Source organism: Cydia fagiglandana, chromosome 1 (assembly GCF_963556715.1).
Source record: "Cydia fagiglandana chromosome 1, ilCydFagi1.1, whole genome shotgun sequence".
Lineage (NCBI taxonomy): Eukaryota > Metazoa > Arthropoda > Insecta > Lepidoptera > Tortricidae > Cydia > Cydia fagiglandana.
Window position 1 is genome coordinate 10,446,746 of NC_085932.1, and position 21,698 is coordinate 10,468,443.

At 36.6% G+C, this 21,698-nt stretch overlaps 2 protein-coding genes across 2 annotated transcripts in view; one reads left to right on the forward strand and one right to left on the reverse strand.

Moving 5' to 3' along the window:
- Window positions 1-21,698, forward strand: part of LOC134663736 (protein retinal degeneration B) — a 427,614-nt gene that overhangs the window by 150,279 nt on the left and 255,637 nt on the right. The gene's annotated exons all lie outside the window — the stretch shown is intronic.
- Window positions 2,922-13,700, reverse strand: LOC134663938 (juvenile hormone acid O-methyltransferase). The gene is made up of 4 exons (XM_063520486.1): window positions 13,141-13,700; window positions 9,239-9,410; window positions 5,151-5,259; window positions 2,922-3,137 (listed from the first exon to the last, which is right to left on the reverse strand). Exons 1-4 carry the CDS (start codon window positions 13,500-13,502, stop codon window positions 2,968-2,970), a joined length of 813 nt encoding a protein of 270 aa, XP_063376556.1. The 5' UTR covers window positions 13,503-13,700; the 3' UTR covers window positions 2,922-2,967.

Genomic DNA, 21,698 nt, shown 5'->3' on the forward strand with positions numbered 1-21,698 from the left:
GACGTATTATTTGAATATAGCTTGTATATTTCAGGAATTTGTAAGCATAAGTTGACATTTTTAAGGTGAAACTAATAATAATCTTGACGATTGACACCAAAAATTGACACTTGACAGCCAACTGACAGCAGCGCCGGCGCTTTTTTAACGCTTGTGAGAACAGATACACGGAGTTCCGTATGCTCTATTCAATTTGACGCCAACGCTCAACGCCGAAAATCGAACAGTGCTCGATAAAAAAGCGCCGCGCTTAAAAACCGCCTTCGTGTGAATACATACATGGTTATCCATTTGTGTCATTCAAACGCTTTTTTAACGCGCGTTGAAAAAGCTGCCGTGCGAACGGGGCCTAAATCACGCATTTCTGAGGCCAAGAGAAGGAAGTATTAGTTATTTACGACACAAGTGCGGAAAAGAGGAAATTCGAAACGAGTGGCGATTTACTTATTCGTACGTGTATCGTACAACGTTTTACAGTACATAATTATGGCCCTTTAAACTTTTGACATACGCACGAAAAGTGCTATTTTACGCACTAGTGCGGGAAAATAGGACCGTAGACCGTCAACAACTCCAGGACTATAACCGCGAAAATCGAAGTTCGCAAATTGCGGGTATCTTTCTCTGTCACTCTAATTACGCCTTCATTGGAGTAAAAGAGAAAGATCCCCGCTATTTGCGAATTCCGGTTTTCGCGGTAGCCCCCCTGAGGATGCCTCGTAAGGCGAAACACGTGTCGAGTATTATTCTTTTGGTGCTGGTTTGTTACATTTATTTGCGTATTTATTTTTATTTTTGCGGTGGGAGGGTGGGAACATTAATTGCATGTAAAAAATACGCAAGTAAGTATAACGGGTTAGCACTGATTGACTAGCATGTTATCTTTTCGCGGATTAGCAAAGTAAACTTTTGGTTTTAATTCAGGAACATATCGTTAAATTATATCGGGTTCTTCGTGGGCACGTGGTACATACAGCACAACCGCGATTTAAACCAATGATTTTTAACCACGACGCGCATATTATGAAAGGATAATGTAATGGCTCCTATCCTCCTACACGATGGGCCAGCGCCGGCCACTCCAAGGGATGCATTTATGCGTTAGAGGGAGCAAGTGATATTGCAATCTCATTCTACCGCATAGCTGCGTCCCTTGGAGTGGCCGGCGCTGACCCATCGTGTAGAGGAGCCATAAGTATTTATTTGATTGCTTAATGAAAATAAGTAAGCCCTTTATTTGCCGATTTTCTAAACAAATCAATTGCAGTTTTAATCTTCTATTGCATTTGAGAGCCTGGCCTCTCTGTTAGGTTTTGTTAAACATTTTATTGTGGCATTTATTTGGTCGGTCCACCTCGTAAATCTTGCCACGGCGCCACAGCCTAACTTACCGACTTAATTACAGGTTTAATTACCGACACCCTCTGTTTGGCACAGACATTTTAAAAACAATGTTGTGAATTTTTTTACATGTATTTATTATCTAAATGTGTACAGACCAATTCTTAATCCAATTTATCCAAATGCATAATAGTATCTTTAGATAAAAAAGTATAACAATTTAACAGTAATTTTTTCTTAAATATGAAATAAATTAATCTTAAACTTAATTAAATAATAAATAAGTCATATATTTGTGTAATAATAATACAGATGATTCATTAATGTACCTAGGTACCATTTTACGGTAAACCAAAATATGAAAATGGCCTATCAATGTAAGGCACCCTTGTTCATTTTAATACAGAGTTGGTAAAATACATATTGATAGATGGTCAAGCAAATCTTGTCAGTAGAAAAACGCGCGAAATTCAAATTTTTCTATGAGACGCTATCCCTTCGCGCCTACATTTTTCAAATTTGCCGCCTTTTTCTACTGACAAGATCTGCTTGACCAAGTATATATACTTACTGTTGTAAAATCACAAACTGAATGCCTATGCCCTTAGGTTTATTCGCAAAATAATAGGAAATGTTGATTATCAAAACTTATAAGTTAGTATTACGGTAGTGCAACAGGGGGTAGGTGTAGTGTAGCTACATCCAGCTGACATTGGTTTTAAGTCCTAAATTTCGTCTTCCCCATATTTTCTTACCATACCCCTGGTTACTACCTATACCTAGGTTTACATTACATACACAGTCATGAACTCGTGACTTAGAGCATTTAATAACTGGAGTGGCCATTAAGGGCTTTTACCCCTCTGCCGGAAAACTTGTACAATTGTGCAAACTTTTGTATGGACTGACATGGCTATTTGTACGTTACTTACAAGTCATGTAGAAATACATTTGACGTCCTCTCCCCCGCAAAAATCGGCAGACTGTTTCGTAAAGAAAATGACAGCGATGACATCTCCAGTTACTAAATGCTGTAACACTCGTGAATGTCAATTGTAATACTGTTACATTTGTACTTCAAGGAACGACCTATTACGTAATTTCGGGAAAATATCCAGGTACAATGATAAGCTAGTTGACCTTAGTTAATTAAACACGCCTAACATTTAATGAACGAGTACGGGTCATTTTCATTCACCAATCATCAATTAGGGCCACTTGCACGATTCCTCTATCCCGGGGTTAACCGGTTAAACCTGGAGTTACCGTGGTTACCAGTACAATTTGACACTGGGTTAACGGTTTAACCGGTTATCTTTGGGTTAGTACATATGGGATCGTGCAAATGGAGTTTAGACATTTAAAAAATAAACATCCTCTAAAAATATGTTTTAGGGCCGATTTAGATGGCGCGCGAACTCGCATGCGATTTTAGTTACATGGCGGACTGTTGGTTACGTCCAATTCAACCGACGGATCAAAACCCGCAATGTAGTTAACTCGCATGCGAGTTCTCGCATCGTCTAAGTGAGGCCTTAGTAAAGTACTCGTGATCATAATTTATTTTTGATGTATGTGTCGTCAGTCAACTAGCCTACGACAATGCGCAGCAGTTGTGTCGAGCGATCATTTAGTACCCATGGCCACGATGACCTTGTAGTGGCACTTGATGGACTCGTGTTGATTGTTGTTGACGTCCATCATGTGCATGTCGCGCACGACCTGCAGGTAGTCGCTCAGGTACTCTGGCCACAGCTCCTCGGGAATGTTGAACGGTGTTACGGCTTTCACGGCTTCTGCAATACACAAATACAGTGACATACATACATAAAAATATATCCCATTGAAATAACACATAAGAAACATTCAGTAATCAACTATTTATTAACAAACAAAAAGAAAAAAAAACTCAACTTTCACAACCTATCAAAGTACAGACAACAAAAAGCCGAGAACCGAGAACACAGAAAATTAAGTATTGACCAACTCAAATGCATTTTACCTACACGGGCATGCATTTTCTATCTTTAAGGAATACAAAAAATGAAATTTGTGTGTCTGTGGCATGATATCTCAACTAAAAGTATGATTTAGATATAGAATGTTTTGGTCGGAAAGTATATGGAGATCCTTAACTACATACTTATAATTATTACTTATACCTAAGAAGTGATGTAAAAAGTAATGAAATAAATGCAAATGTACTTGTATTTGTACCTACTTACATATCATTCAATATCAGTCTACAACACACGACATGGCAAATTAGTTAGATTCTGTCCTTCCTGTTTATCTTTACTACTATTGTTCACGGAAGAGGAAGAAGAAAGGAAGAGGGTCTGGTGACCTCTCGTTACAGACCAATACTTACTATTTAATAACGTACCTACTTTTTCGTCTGAAAATAAATACAGTCATTAAAGAGTTCATTATTCAATTGGGGCCTATAGAATAGGAGAAGAGTCCATAGGTACTATTTTGGTTCTACTAAGTGTACCTACTATGACTATAACCTACTTTATTTTCTACCCAGAGACCAGACCAGTCTAAACAGTAGTAAAATGTAAGCAGTGTTTTAAGGGTATGAAGACATGGCTTTATATGAACATATTGTTATAAAATGCCAATCACAAATCCGGCCAAGTACAAGTTGTAAGTAGGATCAGAGTTCCATAGTTTTCCGCCCGCTATATGAAAATGAAAATTATCATTGGGGCACTAACTTATTTTCATAAGAACTCATAAACGTCTCAACTCAATAGTCTACCTTGCCTACTATCCTACAGTTTACTACTAGTCTATATACCAGAACGATAGCGTGAAAAGCGTTCGCATTTGGATTATGTCTATTTTTTTACCTATGGGATTTTGAACAGTGCGCACAGCGGGACGTTTTGTAAATGTAAACTCAAAATCCCATACATGAAATCATCGAATGAAATTTACACTAGGGGTAAAGGTACCTGTACGGTTACCATCAGTTTGTCACTGACATAAACGCCGTCGAGAACGTAATTTACTTTCTATACATCTCGCTCGCACTCGCATATTAGTGCAAACGGGATGTATAGAAAGTAAATTACGTTCTCGACGGCGTTTGTCAGTGACAAACTGATGGTAACCGTACTGGTATAGGTATAAATATTGAATCATAATGCCTACTTCAAACATTTACAAAAGATTCTGTGAAAAAAGCGATTGTGGCAAGTAAACTGATGTTGCTACTATTTTAGTTCCATTTTATTGACCAAAGCGTTAGCGAAGGTCTCCGTTTCAGCTTGGGCAACAATGCTTTCGTATGTCCGGATGTTCTCCTCTCTGGTCGCAATTCTCAATCGATTCTTGTGAAATATTATGAGCAAGTTCGATAGCAAAATACCTATATTTTTTTGTCTATTCGTGTTTTGGAAAATCTGGATATGTGGAACTAAAGATAATGGCGCTTAAGTTCTTTGTACCGCTTACATTAAGCTTGTTTAGCTAGATCGATTTATACCCCCATATAGCAAATTTCATCGAAATCCTTAGAGCCGTTTTCGAGATCCCCGAAATATATTATATATATATATATATATATATATATAAATAAAAAAGAATTGCTTGTTTTAAGGTATTAGATAAATGTATGTAAACATGAAACTTGTGAGTGCCATTTAAATTTTAAAACTTTTTGCCTGTGTGTGTTAAACCCTCATTCGTTCCATTCTCATATTTTTCAATTGCATAAGCTACGAGTACAATCAACACCTTTCGGTAATCATTACATACATATAATAAAAATACTTGGATATACCTAAATTTTTACGTACTTTTACAATTATCCAGGCTACTGAATGTGAAGAATTTGTCCTGGTGTCTAACTTCCACGTTTTTGAAGCCGATTCGCGTCATAAGCGTTTTGACTTCGTTTTCTGGATCCTGAAATATTAAAACAATCCAAATTAAACATATTTCCTACGACACCCTACTTTAAGCTCTTGACTTGAAATTCAACACTTGAATACTTTACTCGCTCTTAACAAAAAATATGCGGACATGATTGGTTGCGTTGTTTTCAAATTTTCGCAAAAAGTCAACTAATAACTATATAAGTGAAGCGAAGATACTTAGCTACTCATTTTAGTTTTGAGCAATAAGCATTTTCCCACACATATTTTTTATTGTAATTCAGCATTTTCCAAAAAAATATACATTTATGTCTTCAAAATATTGACTTCTTGGGCTCATTTTACTCAGAATTATTTGTACATTCACGGCTCATTAATGGAAAAATGTGTCCCAAGATTTCCTTTCCAGATCGTCACATTTTTGTATGAATAATTTCTTTATATGTAGGTATGAACGTGACGCACTGGAAAAATATTTTTTCATACAAAATTTTGAGACACATTTTTTCATGTATAAGGCGTGAATGTACAGATGATTCTGAGTAAAAAGAGCCCAAGAAGTCAATATTTTGAAGACATTAATGAAATGTAAATTTTTTTGGAAAGCGCCCAACTGTGGTCGAATATGTATTTACATATATAAGAACAAAATAATAAATATTATTGGGCAATTTTACACAGATCGACCTAGTCCCACAGTAAGCTCAATAAGGCTTGTGTTGTGGGTACTAGACGACGATATATATAATATACACATATATATATGTCGGAGAGTGACACCAGAAGGACGTATTGCAGCGTTATAGTTTATTATTTTAGACGCCTGTATAAAATCGATTAGCAATAATTGGCTAAGTAGTATTTGGTTGTAACGAAATTCGTAACGTAGAGAGTAACGCCGTCTATTGGCGCATTGTTGAACTAAAATGACAGGTAAAAGGCTTTGGAACGTCAAGTGGTTTAACTTGCGTGAAGTTCGGTACGAGGTGGCATTTTTGTGGTTATGTTGGTAGACTGGTCGAGCAGGTTTGCCAACTTTACTTTGAGGCGGGAGCAGTGAGGCTCCGCCGCTGGTAGTTCTTTTTGGATCGGACCGCGCTAGAGATCGGATGCTATCGTTAGCTATACCTCATGCCTAACTCGCCACGTTCCCGAAGGCTTATACCTAAAGGTATTAATTTTGAAAGCTTATAGAATTCAACGTTCTTTAACCATTTAGCTAAGTGTTTTATTTCAAGTGTTTTTTTAGATTTCTTATGTTTCATTAGAAGCTTACTTTTGTGAAATAAAGAAAGGATGTGTTGTTTTGAAAAGATGTGTCCCGCTGAGTTTATTGCCGGTCCCATATTGCGCTAAATCTTCTCGGGTCAGAGGTGTAGGCTTGGAGCCGGCCTGGTTTGACTTGAATAAAGATTTGAACGGTTTTATGTGATATTTTTATTTTCAAATCAATCCTTTTGAATCGAAATAGCAATAGTTCTTTTTACCGTTTGGTACTGAAATATAGTAGGCGCTAGTATGGTTAACGAGTCCGAATGTTTAAATCATGCACTGGTAGCAGTGGTAGAATACTAATTTAGCTGTGAAGTCAATACATTGAGGTACTACGCCCATGCGCCCACCGCCATTTAGGACCATCGGTTTCCGACATATAAATACTTATATACATAGAAAACATCCATAACTCAGGAACAAATATTTGTGATGAACACACAAATAAATGCCCTTACCAGGATTCGAACCCGGAACCTCCTGCTTCGTAGGCAGGGTCATTACCGACTAGGCTAGGAGGCCGTTAAACAAAATGAATAAAAAAAAACAACTAAGTATGATGACATGATGACAACTCGTTTTGGTTTTCTTTGCAATCATATCATATAGCATGTGCAAAAAATTTTTATAATTTTTATAAATGCAAAATTATGCATACATAACATATTTACAAATATTATATTTATATTTAGAACTGTGAAAAAAATATTTTTATTTATTACTAAATGGTTAATGACATTTATCACCTTCAGTATCGTTTTAATGCCATTGTGTATTTCCAGTAAAAATAAATAATAACAAGGTCATTGCTAGTTACGCGATAAATGTAAATACATATAAATTGTTGTCACAGATGGGAAGGCTATCCCAAGTTCGGTTGTTGGTGGAACAAAGTTATACATTTCCGCAAAATAAAACTGCCTAAGTGCGTTATGGCCCAAATTATTGAAAGGTTCCTTCGTACAATACGAAAACTGCAACAAAAAAAAAACAACGGCTTGCACTCCGGGAGTGCCGGCAGAAGTGAATACTCAACGACATTGTAACTCAAAATACGAGTATTAATAACAGCGCAGCGCCATCTAGTGCAAAATGTCTGCAGCACTATGTATAATTGAGGTTAACGCCATCTAGCGTTATTTCGTCGCATTACTTGAAACCCCTAAGCACATCATTGTGAGTACTACAGTTATATTAATACCAGTTTGAGGGAAACTCACTAGATGGCATTTAAAACAAACACAATGACATTGTCCGTCACGCAAGCGCCCTGCGCCACCTAAAAGAAATAACAGGCTCAGGCATACATTTTCGCCGCGCGGTAGAAAGAGAGGGTTACGCCTTACGCCTTACGCTGTCTCGAGTTTAACATTTTTTCCCCACCTCAAAAAGTGCACAGCGCCGCTTAAGAAGTGTTCACTTCAAAAATTGTGCAAATGAAAATAAAAAAATGCCAATTGCTTCGCTATTCTCAGATCACTGGATTGATTCCCCGTTATACACGAGGATACGCAAGGATATTTGAATTTTTATGCGTTATACCTATCATGATATTGAAATTAAGTTTTCTGTTTCAATCAGCCTCATACTGAATTTTCGTATGTTCAGTTCTTTATTCAGGTAAACACTAAGTACAAGTTTACAGCTCCAGCCAAGGCAATCATACTGTTAATAGGTACATATGTTGTCAGTATCATAAAATTAGTAGGTACACTTATTGTATTACACACTCTTCGAATTAAATCTCAAAAATTTAATCTTTAGAATTAAACATACATATTATGTAGGTATTACTAAGTTACATGGAGATTAGGTAGTAACATAGGTAGAGTTTTAAAAAATCCAGATACATACTACGTTGTAAGGACGGCCACTTGTCTGCGAATAATATATGTTTGCGTTTTGGACTGTAGCTGTAGCTATGAAGTTGTTTAGTAATTCTATTGCTCGGTACGTGGGTGCGTTTGAACCGTGATAGGATTTGGATATGCGAACAGTTGGAGTCAAGAACAAGAATAAATATTTTATTTTATGATGTTTGGTTGTTAGGTTATTTATTTTATACCTAATAGACACTCACAGTAAAACAATGATAAAATGTAGCCAAACTAATTGGACATAATGACGTCAGCTAAAGTCGTCGAAAAGATGTCCGCCGAGCGACGAAGTCGATATTGCCGGTGCTGGTACTGGTAGCCGCTAGCCGCGGTAGCGCGATGCGTCCGCTGCACTGCGTACGATGCGGATTAGCAGTGGACGCAGTTGTATGATTTTTAATACAAAGCGTACCGAAATCTGTTGCATTGCGTGCGATGCTTGCGATGCAACTGTGTATGTACGCTTACCTATCATATACTTTTTGCACACGTGCTTTACACGCAAGCGGTGTGGCCTGACATTTATTCGGATAGTTTTTGTGTAAAGTAATTTTCATGATCGGACGTGAAAGTATGTCACAAGTTATGATTATTTTCCTTAAATCTTATGTTATTGTGGTTTAATTGGATTTATTATAATTAATGTCTTGTCTTGAAAGTTATCTCTGAAATGTGATGAAAGCTAAACAAAAAAGCTACTGCAGCGGGAAATCAATCAGATAAATATGTCGTCTAAAGTAATATTACCAGTGTATCTCTTTGTTTAGGTTGTTTGGACTTTCCGAATTAATCGATTCCCGGAATAACTTCAATTTACCTCACAGCTCTTTATTTTCTCTTATTTTCAGTTTATAAAAATACCTGAGAATCGTGGTAGGGTGAGGTGAAACTGTCGACGTTGTTCAAATACGCGCTCCACCGGTCGCGGCGCGCCAGCACGCGGAACACGTCGTATATGGGCATGTGGCCCAGGAACAGGAGCAAGCAGCTGCCGCCCTCGTCCAGCAGCCGGTATATGTTGCTGAACGCCGTCCTGGACAGACAATTCATTAGGTTAGGGCCACTTGCGCCATCCAGGGTTACCCACTAACTTCAGTATTAACCGGATAGACCCGGGTATGTCCTTAAACTACGTCCAAGACCACCGGTGGACGGGCAGCAGCGTCCCTCAAATTCGGTGTACTCGACTGCGATCGCCAACCCGCCTGCCAACCGATTATGGCATTCACCCCCCAAAAAAGGGGGAGGCCTATGTTCAGCAGTGGACTTCTTATGGCTGAGATGATGATGATGAACCGGATAAACCTGGAATTACCGATTACCGAATGAAAGTGGCACTAATACAGACATTTAGCTTAGTTGGTTTGGTTGCGAGCTTGCCTGTAAAACTGGTGATTCTCGGTATCTAGGTTCGATACACACCAACGGTTTTCTGTGAAGTTCGTATACCGGTAACGGCATTTCATTATGAACATGGGTATTTTTTCCTAAATTATAGGGTAACAGCACCAGTGGCCAGCCAGGGACCAGTGGTCAGCCTTTTGAGTCGTTTATTGGTCATAAATATCTGGTATATTCGTTTAAACAAATCGCGAGTACTCAAATAGGAGCTTTGATTCCTTATTGGTTAATACGTCACACGACAGGTGCAGTGAGGGAACGGGGGGAAGAAATATACTCGTTCATACAGGTGCTGTTTGTCGACGAGTGCAAAAGTGTCATGACCGCCATATTTTTTACTGCACGTGATGTTCTCTTAACAGGCAAGCAAAACTATGTTTTAATGTTATTAAGTTAAGTTTTGTTAATGATTGGTTTGTTTATTAGTTTATCTATTAAATTGGATCATCTTTTGATGAAAATATCAATATTTCACTTATAAATTGAGGGGGCTGGCCACTGGATAACACTTTTTTCCAAAATATCCAGTGTTCAGCCCCCCACGGCTGACCTTTGGGTTATTCGTTTATTTTATTATTTTCGAGCCAATGCGACCGTTAGGACCGTTAAATTTACATTTTCAAATTTAGTTAGGCATGCCCTAGTCAATTTTAAGTAAAATCCAGTAGTCAGCCGCATTTGAAATTACGTTATAATGCGGCTGACCACTGGAACTTCTTCACTTCACTTCGCGGATCCAATACTCAGCCATTGACGTTGCTTGGTATGTCGCCGCCAAAAATATGTCCACATTTTTAAACCCTATCTCATTGAAATAAGGTTCAAAAGTGTATTCATATTTATGACGTTAACTATACATAACTATCATATTGCTTTTTCCTGGTATATGACTTTGTTTATTTATGATAATTAGATCTGCATGCCATAGAATCGTTTCATTATTTTTTACCGAATAGGTACTTTCTTCTTCCTCGCGTTATCCCGGCATTTTTGCCACGGTTCATGGGAGCCTGGGATCCGCTTGTCAATTTTTTTAGTAAAGTAGGTACATACTTAATACTTAGCTAAAAAAATTCATGTCATAAGAATTGTATGTACTTATAAGAAAAAATAATGATAATCAATATTGTTGGTTATGATATAAATATAAGTGATTTTGATCAAATTATTATGAATATTATAAAGGCTGAGTACTGGGTACACAGAGGCTGCTTACTGGATTTTGGAGGCTGACTACTGGAGAAAAGTGCCACTTTTTGTTTAAACTTAATTAGATATATTATAAAGAGGATTGTTATTTTTTTTAATATTTTGTTTTAAAATTATGATAAACAATTGATCTAACTATGTCATTTGTTTAATTATCCGAATAATCCTGTAGAAATGACGAACGTTCAAACTTAAAAAAGTCGTTATAAGGCTGACTACTGGTGCCTTTACAGGGCGTGTATTTGTGTGCTTATCACGGATATTTCTTTCTGAGTTGTGGATGTTTTCTATGTATTTAAGTATTTATCTTTATATACATATAAATAAACATCTATAATTTAGGAACAAAATACCCAGTACCCACAACACAAGGACTAGGTTGATTTGTGTAAGAGGTTATATAATATTTATTTAATATTGAAATGAAATATATACATATATGTATCTGTTTAGTATTCTGTAAATCTGCAACTAGCGACCCGCCCCGGCTTCGAACGAGTGCAAATGTAGATGTAGATACTAATCATCGTCATATTTCAACCAATTTACACTAAAGAAACCTAAACGTACTTATTATACAATACATCTAAACCTTGCTCCTGAAGAACTCTATCTATTGACGAAAATCGAAATCAAATCCGTTCCGTGCTTGAAAAGATAACATAGGTACCTACATTTTATAAGTACTATGCATGTAGCTATATATAAATCGTCCTATAAGTACGTATACTACCTTATAATGCACTTGATTGATTTGTATAAAATGTTCAAGAGCAACCTACGAGTATACAGGTTGATTCAGGAGACGTGAGCAGGATTAACACTGCGCATTTCATACCTAAATTTTAAGCAACTGTTTCGTATCAATATTAGTGAGGTTAACGTTAATTTTCTAGTCGTGTTGAAAAAAAAGTTATTCATTTATTATATTTGCGACATGCATGGTCACCCTAAAATTAGAATACTAAACTACTTACCGATATTCTGGAGACTGGTCTGTTTAAGCTAACACGAGCTATTATACCTAGTAACTCTATTTTTGAGTTTAATTACAGTGAGACGCCTCATTCTGCTCTCGTATGTTTTTTTTTCTCTGATGAATGTGTTAATTATACAGGATTTTTACTCTTGGAGACCCTATACATCTCTAAGGATAATTTGATAAACTACTTATATAATCTTATAGTTCTGACACCTAGAGACATTTACACCTCTAAATATTTTTTTTGTGTTTTGTATCTGTTTTTTTTTAATAATAATTATTATAGTTTTTTACTTAATTCGACATTAAATAAATAAATAAAAATTATAGGATAATTTTACACAGATCAAACTAGTCCCACAGTAAGCTCAATAAGGCTTGTGTTGTGGGTACTAGACGACGATATATATAATATGCACATATATAATACTTATATACATAGAAAACATCCATAACTCAGGAACAAATATTTGTGATGAACACACAAATAAATGCCCTTACCAGGATTCGAACCCGGGACCTCCTGCTTCGTAGGCAGGGTCACTAGTCACTACCGACTAGGCTAGGAGGCCATAAATGGTCACATTAAGAGACCATATACATCTCTAAGTAATTGTAATACGTTAGTTTGAATTGGTAGTTGCAGTTATATTTTATAAAAATGTTAATGTATTGTTATTATTTTTGCTTGTATGTAAATTCAATGTTGACGTGTAAAAGTGCCCTTGTGGCTTATTTGCTGAATAAATGTTGAAGTTGAAGTCTGTGTCAAATTGAATGTCATCACTGTCACCACGGTCTGGTTACTTTTGAAAACTCGTTTTTTTTTTCGTAATCAAAATGCTGTCATTACAGTTAAATAGGTTTTATGTTTATTAATTAGGTGTTGTAGGATGACCATGATTGTAGAGAATTAAATTTGCCCTCACCAAAAAGTAAAAAAATAAAATAGGAAAAAGTGTGGTTGTTTCACCTAAATACGACGGTGATAGATCAATTATCAATTACTGAGTGTGCAGGATTAGTCCTGCTCAGTGCTCACGTCTCATTAATCACCCTGTAGGTATAAGAGTTAAGGACATACTAGGTAGGTTACGTAGGGTAATTGGTACTCAATGTAATTCATTTGTAAAAATCATTGTGTGGCACAAACAATATTCTAAGGACTTACTTTTGCCTTTTAATCCAGTGCAGCGTGAAGAAGGAAAAGGCGTGGTCGAAGCGGCCGCCCAGCTCGGCCGGCAGCCGACCCTGGATGTCCAGCGGGATGAACACCGTCCGCTCTCCCCCGTAGTGTTCGTTCGCATAATTCACCATCTTCTCACTCAAATCTCCACCAACTATCGCGTCCACGTCTTCAGGAAGAAAGGACTTCAGTATCTCAGTAGTAGTACTTCCATCCCCGCAACCTATGTCAATGATTTTGGCACCGTATTTTTTCCACTTAATTATCGCTGCAAATTCTTCGAGGCACTCTAATGTATCCTTTTTCTGTAACGCGTTGTTTTTCGTGTACAGTTCAGCGTTATTCATTATTTCGTGTATTTATTTGCGTAGTCGGGCTGGGAGTCGCGTGCGCAGGCCAACCGTGCTTGGTGCGGTTTCGGCGAGAGTCTCGGCGGAGGCGCGACGTATGTATTTATATAGTGGTATTATACTCCGTGCCCTCATCCACTCCTACGAAATCCGCAAGAGTGCGTTCGCTCTTATCAGTACGCATGTGAGGTTCTGTAGGTTCCAAAGATATTTTTAGGGTTCCGTACCCAAAGGGTAAAACGGGACCCTATTACTAAGACTTAGCTGTCCGTCCGTCCGTCCGTCCGTCTGTCTGTCACCAGGCTGTATCTCACGAACCGTGATAGCTAGACAGTTGAAATTTTCACAGATGATGTATTTCTGTTGCCGCTATAACAAAATAAAAAAACAGAATAAAATAAAGATTTAAATGGGGCTCCCATACAACAAACGTGATTTTTGACCAAAGTTAAACAACGTCGGGCGTGGTCAGTACTTGGATGGGTGACCGTTTTTTTTTCTTTTTTTTCCGTTTCTTTTTGCATTATGGTACGGAACCCTTCGTGCGCGAGTCCGACTCGCACTTGCCCGGTTTTTTTATTACATCAGGTGTAGGTACTTCTTCTCTTCCTCTGTATCATAACAAAGGTGCTAATATGCATATGTATATTTATACATAAATTCGGGGATCTTGGAAACGGCTCTAACGATTTCGATGAAATTTGCCATATTAGAGTTTTCGGAGGCGATAAATCGATCTAGCTAGGTCTTATCTCTGGAAAAACGCCCATCTTGGAGTATTTATTTGTTTTCCGAGCTAAGCTCGGTCTCCCAGATATTGATGAAAAATAACACTGGCACTGTGTGTGCTATCAAAATCTCTACCGAGCTTTCATATCATAATCATTGTTTTAGCATGAAAAAGTCACTTAAATCAAACTTTCAGATCAAAAACGTCAGAAATAATAACGCTCTTTAATTATTTTTTAAAAGTTAAAGGCAACTTACTGCCATTTAGTACCATTAAATATTTGTTCATTCAATATAATTGCGCTTTATTAAGCAGTATTCGCACGATCATACACAAACTACGAAAAATGCTGGGGTGTCCATCAAATCTGGAGTTCAGCGGACTTACTAAAGGCCCGTGGGACCGGCGAAGGTTTCCACTGCGCCGCAGCCACCCAGATCAAAAAGCCTCTCCCGTCACACGCGCTCTTAATAATTCTCGTGAGCTCCAGATTTAGCATTTTTTATAGTTTTAATGTGCAGTGTGGTAAGTTATAATAAATAACTAATTCGACCAAAATGCCGCGGCGGTATTTTACAAAATGCACATACATACCTAATCTTACAATTTGTCTTCGGCAATTTTACAGTTTGCTTACGACATATGCATATATCTTTTTCAAATATGTATAATAAATTAACAATATTTTCCAGGAGCACGGGAAAGCAAACATCAGCGTCTTAATAAGTTAGGGTCGGTTGCACCAAACTGTTCGTATCGTTAAAGAGTTCGCAAAATTTTTATGTATGGAAAGTTTCGTAGTAAAGCGCCGGGGCGCGTCGGCTGACGTTGATCAGTCTGTCAAATGTGGTTGGTGCAACTGGCCCTTAGTCTATAATTTTACTTATGTTAACTTTTTCGTATCGTATAAAGTCGCCTTAACGTAAAATTACTGAAAAACATTTGTTATTGAGTAATTTTGAGTGTATAAAATTGCAAGGAGTTGATGAATTTGAAGTTATAGGAGGGTCGTAAAAATATAGGTTGCAAATGTAGTCCCCATCTTCTTTCCTAGATATTAACGTTGTAGAATAGTAGATTGTTAACCAAGGGTGGAAAGTGAACCATATCACCCGCGATATTTTGGCGCTGAGCGCCAATAGTTCGAGGACAAATGGTTACTTTCACCCGAGTTAAACACTACTTTTCATTTCGACTATGAGGAGAGTCAAACACATAAAATATTTTGACGGTTAAGAGAATTAGGGACTGGAATTGGTGCCATTTAAGTACATTTCGATCGCAAAACAATCTATAACCATAGACAACCCGATCTTAAATTGGGATGAATCTGAAGCGGCCTTAATGTATACGCCCCTTAAAAAAATTAAACTGAATGTATGAATGTAATGTAATGATAGTATTTTAAATATTCATCGTCATTGATTTATTAACAAAACAAATATTTATGTTTATTTCATACATTTTAATATTAAATACAAGTACCTATTTATACTAGGTATATATTTTTTAATAATGACATGCAATTGGCATTTGATTTCGATATACGGCCCCGACACTATCATGGATACTGACATTACTTTGACGGAATGACGTTTTTAGTGATAGTGTAGGGAGTGTCATGAAGGAATGACGGCAAGTAATGAAGTTTATTTTAATAATTTCCGTCAGTATTGGAGTTATGTCAAAGTAATGATACTAGAAATGACATTATACTGACAGTGAATTGGTTAGAATGATGGAATCAGAAATGACAGAAAGAATGATGGACGATAATGAAGTTATTAAACATTTTTAATATTTTTGAAGAAATGTCAAAATAATGACATTATACTGATAGTGAGTGGAGCGCATCACTCTAATCCCTCATTCCGTCATTTAAAGTACTTTAGAAGAAGGTTTTATACTAACAAGAGTCATTACTGGCATTTAAATCAATAAGTGAAGTATACCTACTCTATTATCATTGCTCTAAAGTTTATTTTCACTTGACTCTTAAGAAAAAAGGAAAACATGCAGAATACGATGCACAAAGAAAATCTCTGTCCCTTTCTAAAAGTTTCCATACATGAAATAAAAATTAAATACCTTTTATTTTATGTTGTTTACAACAATTTAATTATATTTTTACCGGGAAATGCGAAAATCTAAATTTAGTTATCTGCCGCTTTATCGTTCGAATTCGAATATGCAAAAGTGAGGATGATGATGATGAAAAGTGATAGAGAGGTTAGATAACGAAATTTCGTGTTTCGCGGTAGACCCCCAGATTGTGATGGATTGTGGTAGTGGCGCCCCCTACGCAGAGTTTCGAGTAATATTCCCTATTCAGGGAAATAGAATAATATTACGCAATACTCTGCGTAGGGGGCGCCTCTAGCACATACTGAGGGCTTACCGCGTAATTTCGTTTTCTGTCTCTTTATCACTCTTGCGTATTCGAGCGTTAGAGACTGATACCGAAATTTCGATTTTCGCATTTCGAAGTAGACCCTCTGAATTTGCTAGTGGACCCTACGCCGACTTTTGCGTAATATTCCCTTTTGCGTTTTATTTCATGCATGGAGTTCAATATATTTTTTTTAAAATATGGTCAACATCCCTATTTTGTATATTCTGTATATGGCCTTATATAATAACATGTTGTAAGTATGCATCTATCCTATAAGTAAACTCTCTGGTTTATGGCAGTATTTATAAACGCATTACTGGCCTGAATTAGCTATGAATAGTTTTGATCTTCTCGTTTTGGTCTTTATCTCTCATTTTGACTTATGCATTTGTAAGAAGGATAAAACATATTAACTAAATCAGGCCTGAAAAGCTTAAAAAGTTTTATGACTAATTGAGAATGAATAGTTAGTGTTTATGGTTAAATGTTCCATATAAGACTATCCCGTTCGAACTTGCTTTATGACGGACTCTTTTTTTATACCTCCTTACTTCCAACCTCCACAGATATTGTTTTTACTAAACGTCAGGTCAACCGCAGAAACCCCGACTAGTTTTAATCAGCAAAATCCTAACCACTTTTTTAATATATAACATAATTATGTACAAGTATTAGTATTTCGGATACCCCAAAAACCTGTGTCTTAAAGTGGGCTATAATGGTTTGTACAAAATAAAACGAAAGAACATGTACATTAAATTACAATGAAATAACACAATAAATTGAATATAAACCGTCAACTAACAAACAAGTTGTTGTGTTGCTGTTTGCGAGCGAGAAAATTCGAATATTGGCGAGAACTTTTAAATTTTAGCAGTGTTTTAAGCTGTTATTTTATATTTTAGCGCTTTGATTCACTTTACCGGATCCGAGACCGGATCCGGTGAATTTTGCCGGATCCGGTATCTTGAAAAATGTGCCGGATCCGGCCGGATTACCGGATCCGCCGGACCGGATTGCAATCCCTACATATCAGGTACCTTTTTTCTTAACCAAATACGTATACATTCTTACATAACAGAAGAATCCAGTAGGTACAGTCAGCGTCGTATAGTAGGTAGAATCCAAAGTATTCAAATAGTTCGGTACACCATATAATAGGTATGTATGGCGTTCCAAACTATTTGAATAGGTACTTTGGATGCTACCTACTATATGATGCTGATTGTACTTTAAGAATAGTTTGATTCCCGGTTCGTGGTAAGAATAAAAAAAAATATTTGGATACATTTTTTAACTACCAATCTTTCACACAGTCATGGCGCACGCACGCACGAAAAGGTTGAAACAAATAAATATTCTTTTTAATTAACTATTTCTTTTTCTGCATTTTTCTGGCTCATCGGGCATAGAGTTGCCACAGTACATAGTATAATTACGACAGGTTAGAAATATTTGAATCGATGATTGAATAATGTCTTGGTTTTGTGTTCTTCAAAACGTACACTACAACATAACTAAGAACGGTTAGGAAAATAATAACTTAAAATTCCCCGTGAAAGGTAATGATTAAAATACTGATAGAAATACTGATAAGTGTGTGGGGAGATTTAGGAATGTCATAACCTGACTGGACCATACGCTGGAGCGTCATGAAATTTCATGTCATTGCTAATGATAGTGTCGGGGCCGTAATAAAACTTGATTTGAAAATGCGGAAGCTAATATGAGAGCTTTTAATTGAATAATATTATATGGCTGTTAACCGTTACTAGTACTAGTAACAAAATAGTAGATTGTACAACAAGGGCATAAAGTGAGCCATTTCTACCCGAGGCAATTTTTTGGTCTGAGCGAAGCGAAAAATGGAATCTTGAGCATTGCGAGGGTTTCAAAGCACGACGTTAAACAAAATTTGACCCCGAGTGAAACACAATTTTTGTTACCACATGCACCAACCCGAAGCAAATATTAATTATATTAAATGTAAAATATCAAACAAAATCAAATCCAAATGAATTTTATTAAATATTTATCTTATAAAAGTCAATTCTACCAGCAAACATAAGAAAACAACTCAAAATATGCATTAAGCCTTTCCGAGCTGGTGTGGTGAAAAGTATTTTTCATCACACCAGCTCGGAAAGGCTTACTTTGCACTTCAAAAACTGATAACAAAGTTGCATTTTATTCACATGTGAGGCAAAGTAATCAAATGCAAATTCTGAGTTGTTTTCTTATGTTTGCTGGTAGAATTGACTAAAATGATGATTTTGGATGATAAATATTTAATAACATTCATTTGGGTTTGATTTTGTTTTATACCTTACATTTGTGCTTCGGGTTGGTGTGGTCAAAAATTTTGTGTTTCACTCGGGGGAAAATTTTGTTTAACCCTGCACCGTGCATTGAAACCCTCGCAACGCTCAAGATTCCATTTTTATTTTAGAATCTTTCGCTTGCTCGGATATCAGCAGCTGCTCGGATATAGCAGTTAAACAACAACTTTGCCCCCTTGTAAAACAAATAACTATTATTTCACCCTAAGGTGGAATAGTTATTTCATTATTTGTTTTACAAGGGGGCAAAGTTGTTGTTTAACCGCTCGTACTAATATTGACACCCGAGCAAGCGAAAGATTCCAAAATTGAACCACGAGCGTAGCGAGTGGTTCGAAAATGGAATCTTGAGCGTTGCGAGGGTTTCAAAGCACGAGGGTTAAACAAAATTTGCCCCCGAGTGGAACACAAAATTTTTCACCACACCAACCTGAAGCAAATATTAAATGTAAAATATCAAAGAAAAACAAACCAAATCAAATCCAAATGAATGTTATTAAATATTTATCATCCAAAATCATCATTTAAAAGTCATTTCTACTAGCAAACGTAAGAAACCAACTCAAAATTTGCATTTGATTACTTTGTCTCACATGTGAATAAAATGCACCTTTGCTATCAGTTTCTGAAATGCAAAGTAAGCCTTTCCGAGCTGGTGTGGTGAAAACAATTTTCCACGGTTTTCACCCGGCTGTCAGCCTATGAAAGGCGAACTTTCCGAATAGGAGAGATGAAATAGTACATTACTACAGAGGCCGGGACAAAAGGGGTTGCCGGCCGAAGACATATGGACGGCCGAGCGAAGCGAGGCCGGATAGGTCTGAGGCGGGCAACCCCATTTCCCGCCGAGGTATGTATAGTGCTTTTCTCAAACATGCAATGAAATAAATAAAATAAAAAATCCACGAAACTCAAGTTTTATTAAATGAAAAAAACTAAAAGTAAACTACACCCAAAATATAACTAACACGTACCTATATCTTTATCACGCGTCTGTTTTACACGAGTCGTGTATTTTTACTACCCGTATATTTTCATGTATCTTTGATTTTTTCGCCTTGTATCCGCCTGACTGTCATTTTCGTCACATAAGTTTACATAGTCTTTCATGTTGATATCATGTTTCACATACATCGTTGCTTTATGCATGGAGAAAATAAGTATAATTTCCACAGTGTTGACGATTTTGTAGTTACATCCATTTCTTTAAAATATGCCACAAAACTGTTTCTAATAAACTGTTAGCCATTTTTCTTAGTTTCTCAAATAAAAAAATTGACATAAGCAACCATATACATACTTCGTCTTTGACTTGGCGGCAGAGGCAGCAAGTTATTTAAAATCAATTCTGCTTACGCTGCCAATTCCAACTCCTACGATTACAATTAATATTAATTTCATTATTTTATCGGAACTCATATTAAAGTAATAGTTATTTACGATACAAGTGCGAAAAAGAGGAAATTCGAAACGAGTGGCGATAAATTAAAACACGACCGAAGGGAGTGTTTTAAATCGACACGAGTTGCGAATTACCTATTCGCACGTGTATCGTACAACGTTTTACAGTACATATGGCCCTTTAAACTTTTGACATCGCACGAAAAGTGCTATTTTACGCACTAGTGCGGGAAAATAGGACCATATGTACTGTAAAATATATTTTACAGTACATATGGTCCTATCGTCCCACGAACAACTGAGTGGAAACAAAATGGAAAAATAGTGTCTTTATTTCCTCGCCTGGAACAATTGGTAATTGATTAATTTTACAAAACCCACGTTGATCCTTTTTTTTTTATAAAAAAATATGTAAGTAAATTGTTAAAAACAAATTATTCTTGATTTCTTTCGTTGAATTCTATTTACTCGATTTCAGGCGGGAACCAAAAGGAAATCACTAGAAATATTTTTTTAAACCTTTCACTTGCGTAAATTAGCAATGGCAGAATGTTATACAGCCACAGTTAAACGTTTGTACGATATTAAATTGGTTTTTAAATTTATTTAGCACTATATTCATGAAAATAAAATAAAATACAAGATAAAATGTTCAATCATATTATTAATTAATTGTTATTTAATATTCAAAATAATTTTATTAAGTTATTACGTGGTGCGGCGCACCAAGGTCGCGGTGCGGTCCGGTAGTCTGTTGCAGCTTTTAGAACGAAAAAGTATAAAATTAAAAAGTAAGAGGCAATCCCGCTGATTTTCATCCTATAATATAACTCTTCTTCTTCCACGCTCCCGGCATTTCGCCATGGCTCATAAGAGCGTGGGGTCCGCTTGACAACTAATCCCATGATTTGACGTAGGCACTAGTTTTTACGAAAGCGACTGCCATCTGACCTTCCATCCCAGAGGGTAAACTAGGCCTTATTGGGATTAGTCCGGTTTCCGCACGATGTTTTCCTTCACCGAAAAGCGACTGGTAAATATCAAATGATATTTCGTACTATAATATAACTATAATGAACAAATCATTTTAAAATTACTGCAGTTCGTTAAAAAATGTGTGTTTTCGTAAATATGTATTGCAATCTAAATGATTTTCGCTAGGGGTTATTAATCTTCACACATGTAAAGTCTCTGGTTACAAGTAAGTCCTAAGGAAAAAAATCATGGCCGTACGTCTATTAGGTACTTCAATTACTGATTTTGCGAAATTGCCTCGTTTTGTTTAGTTTCCTCGCATTCGATATGAAAAGTAGAGTGTTTAACTCAGGTGA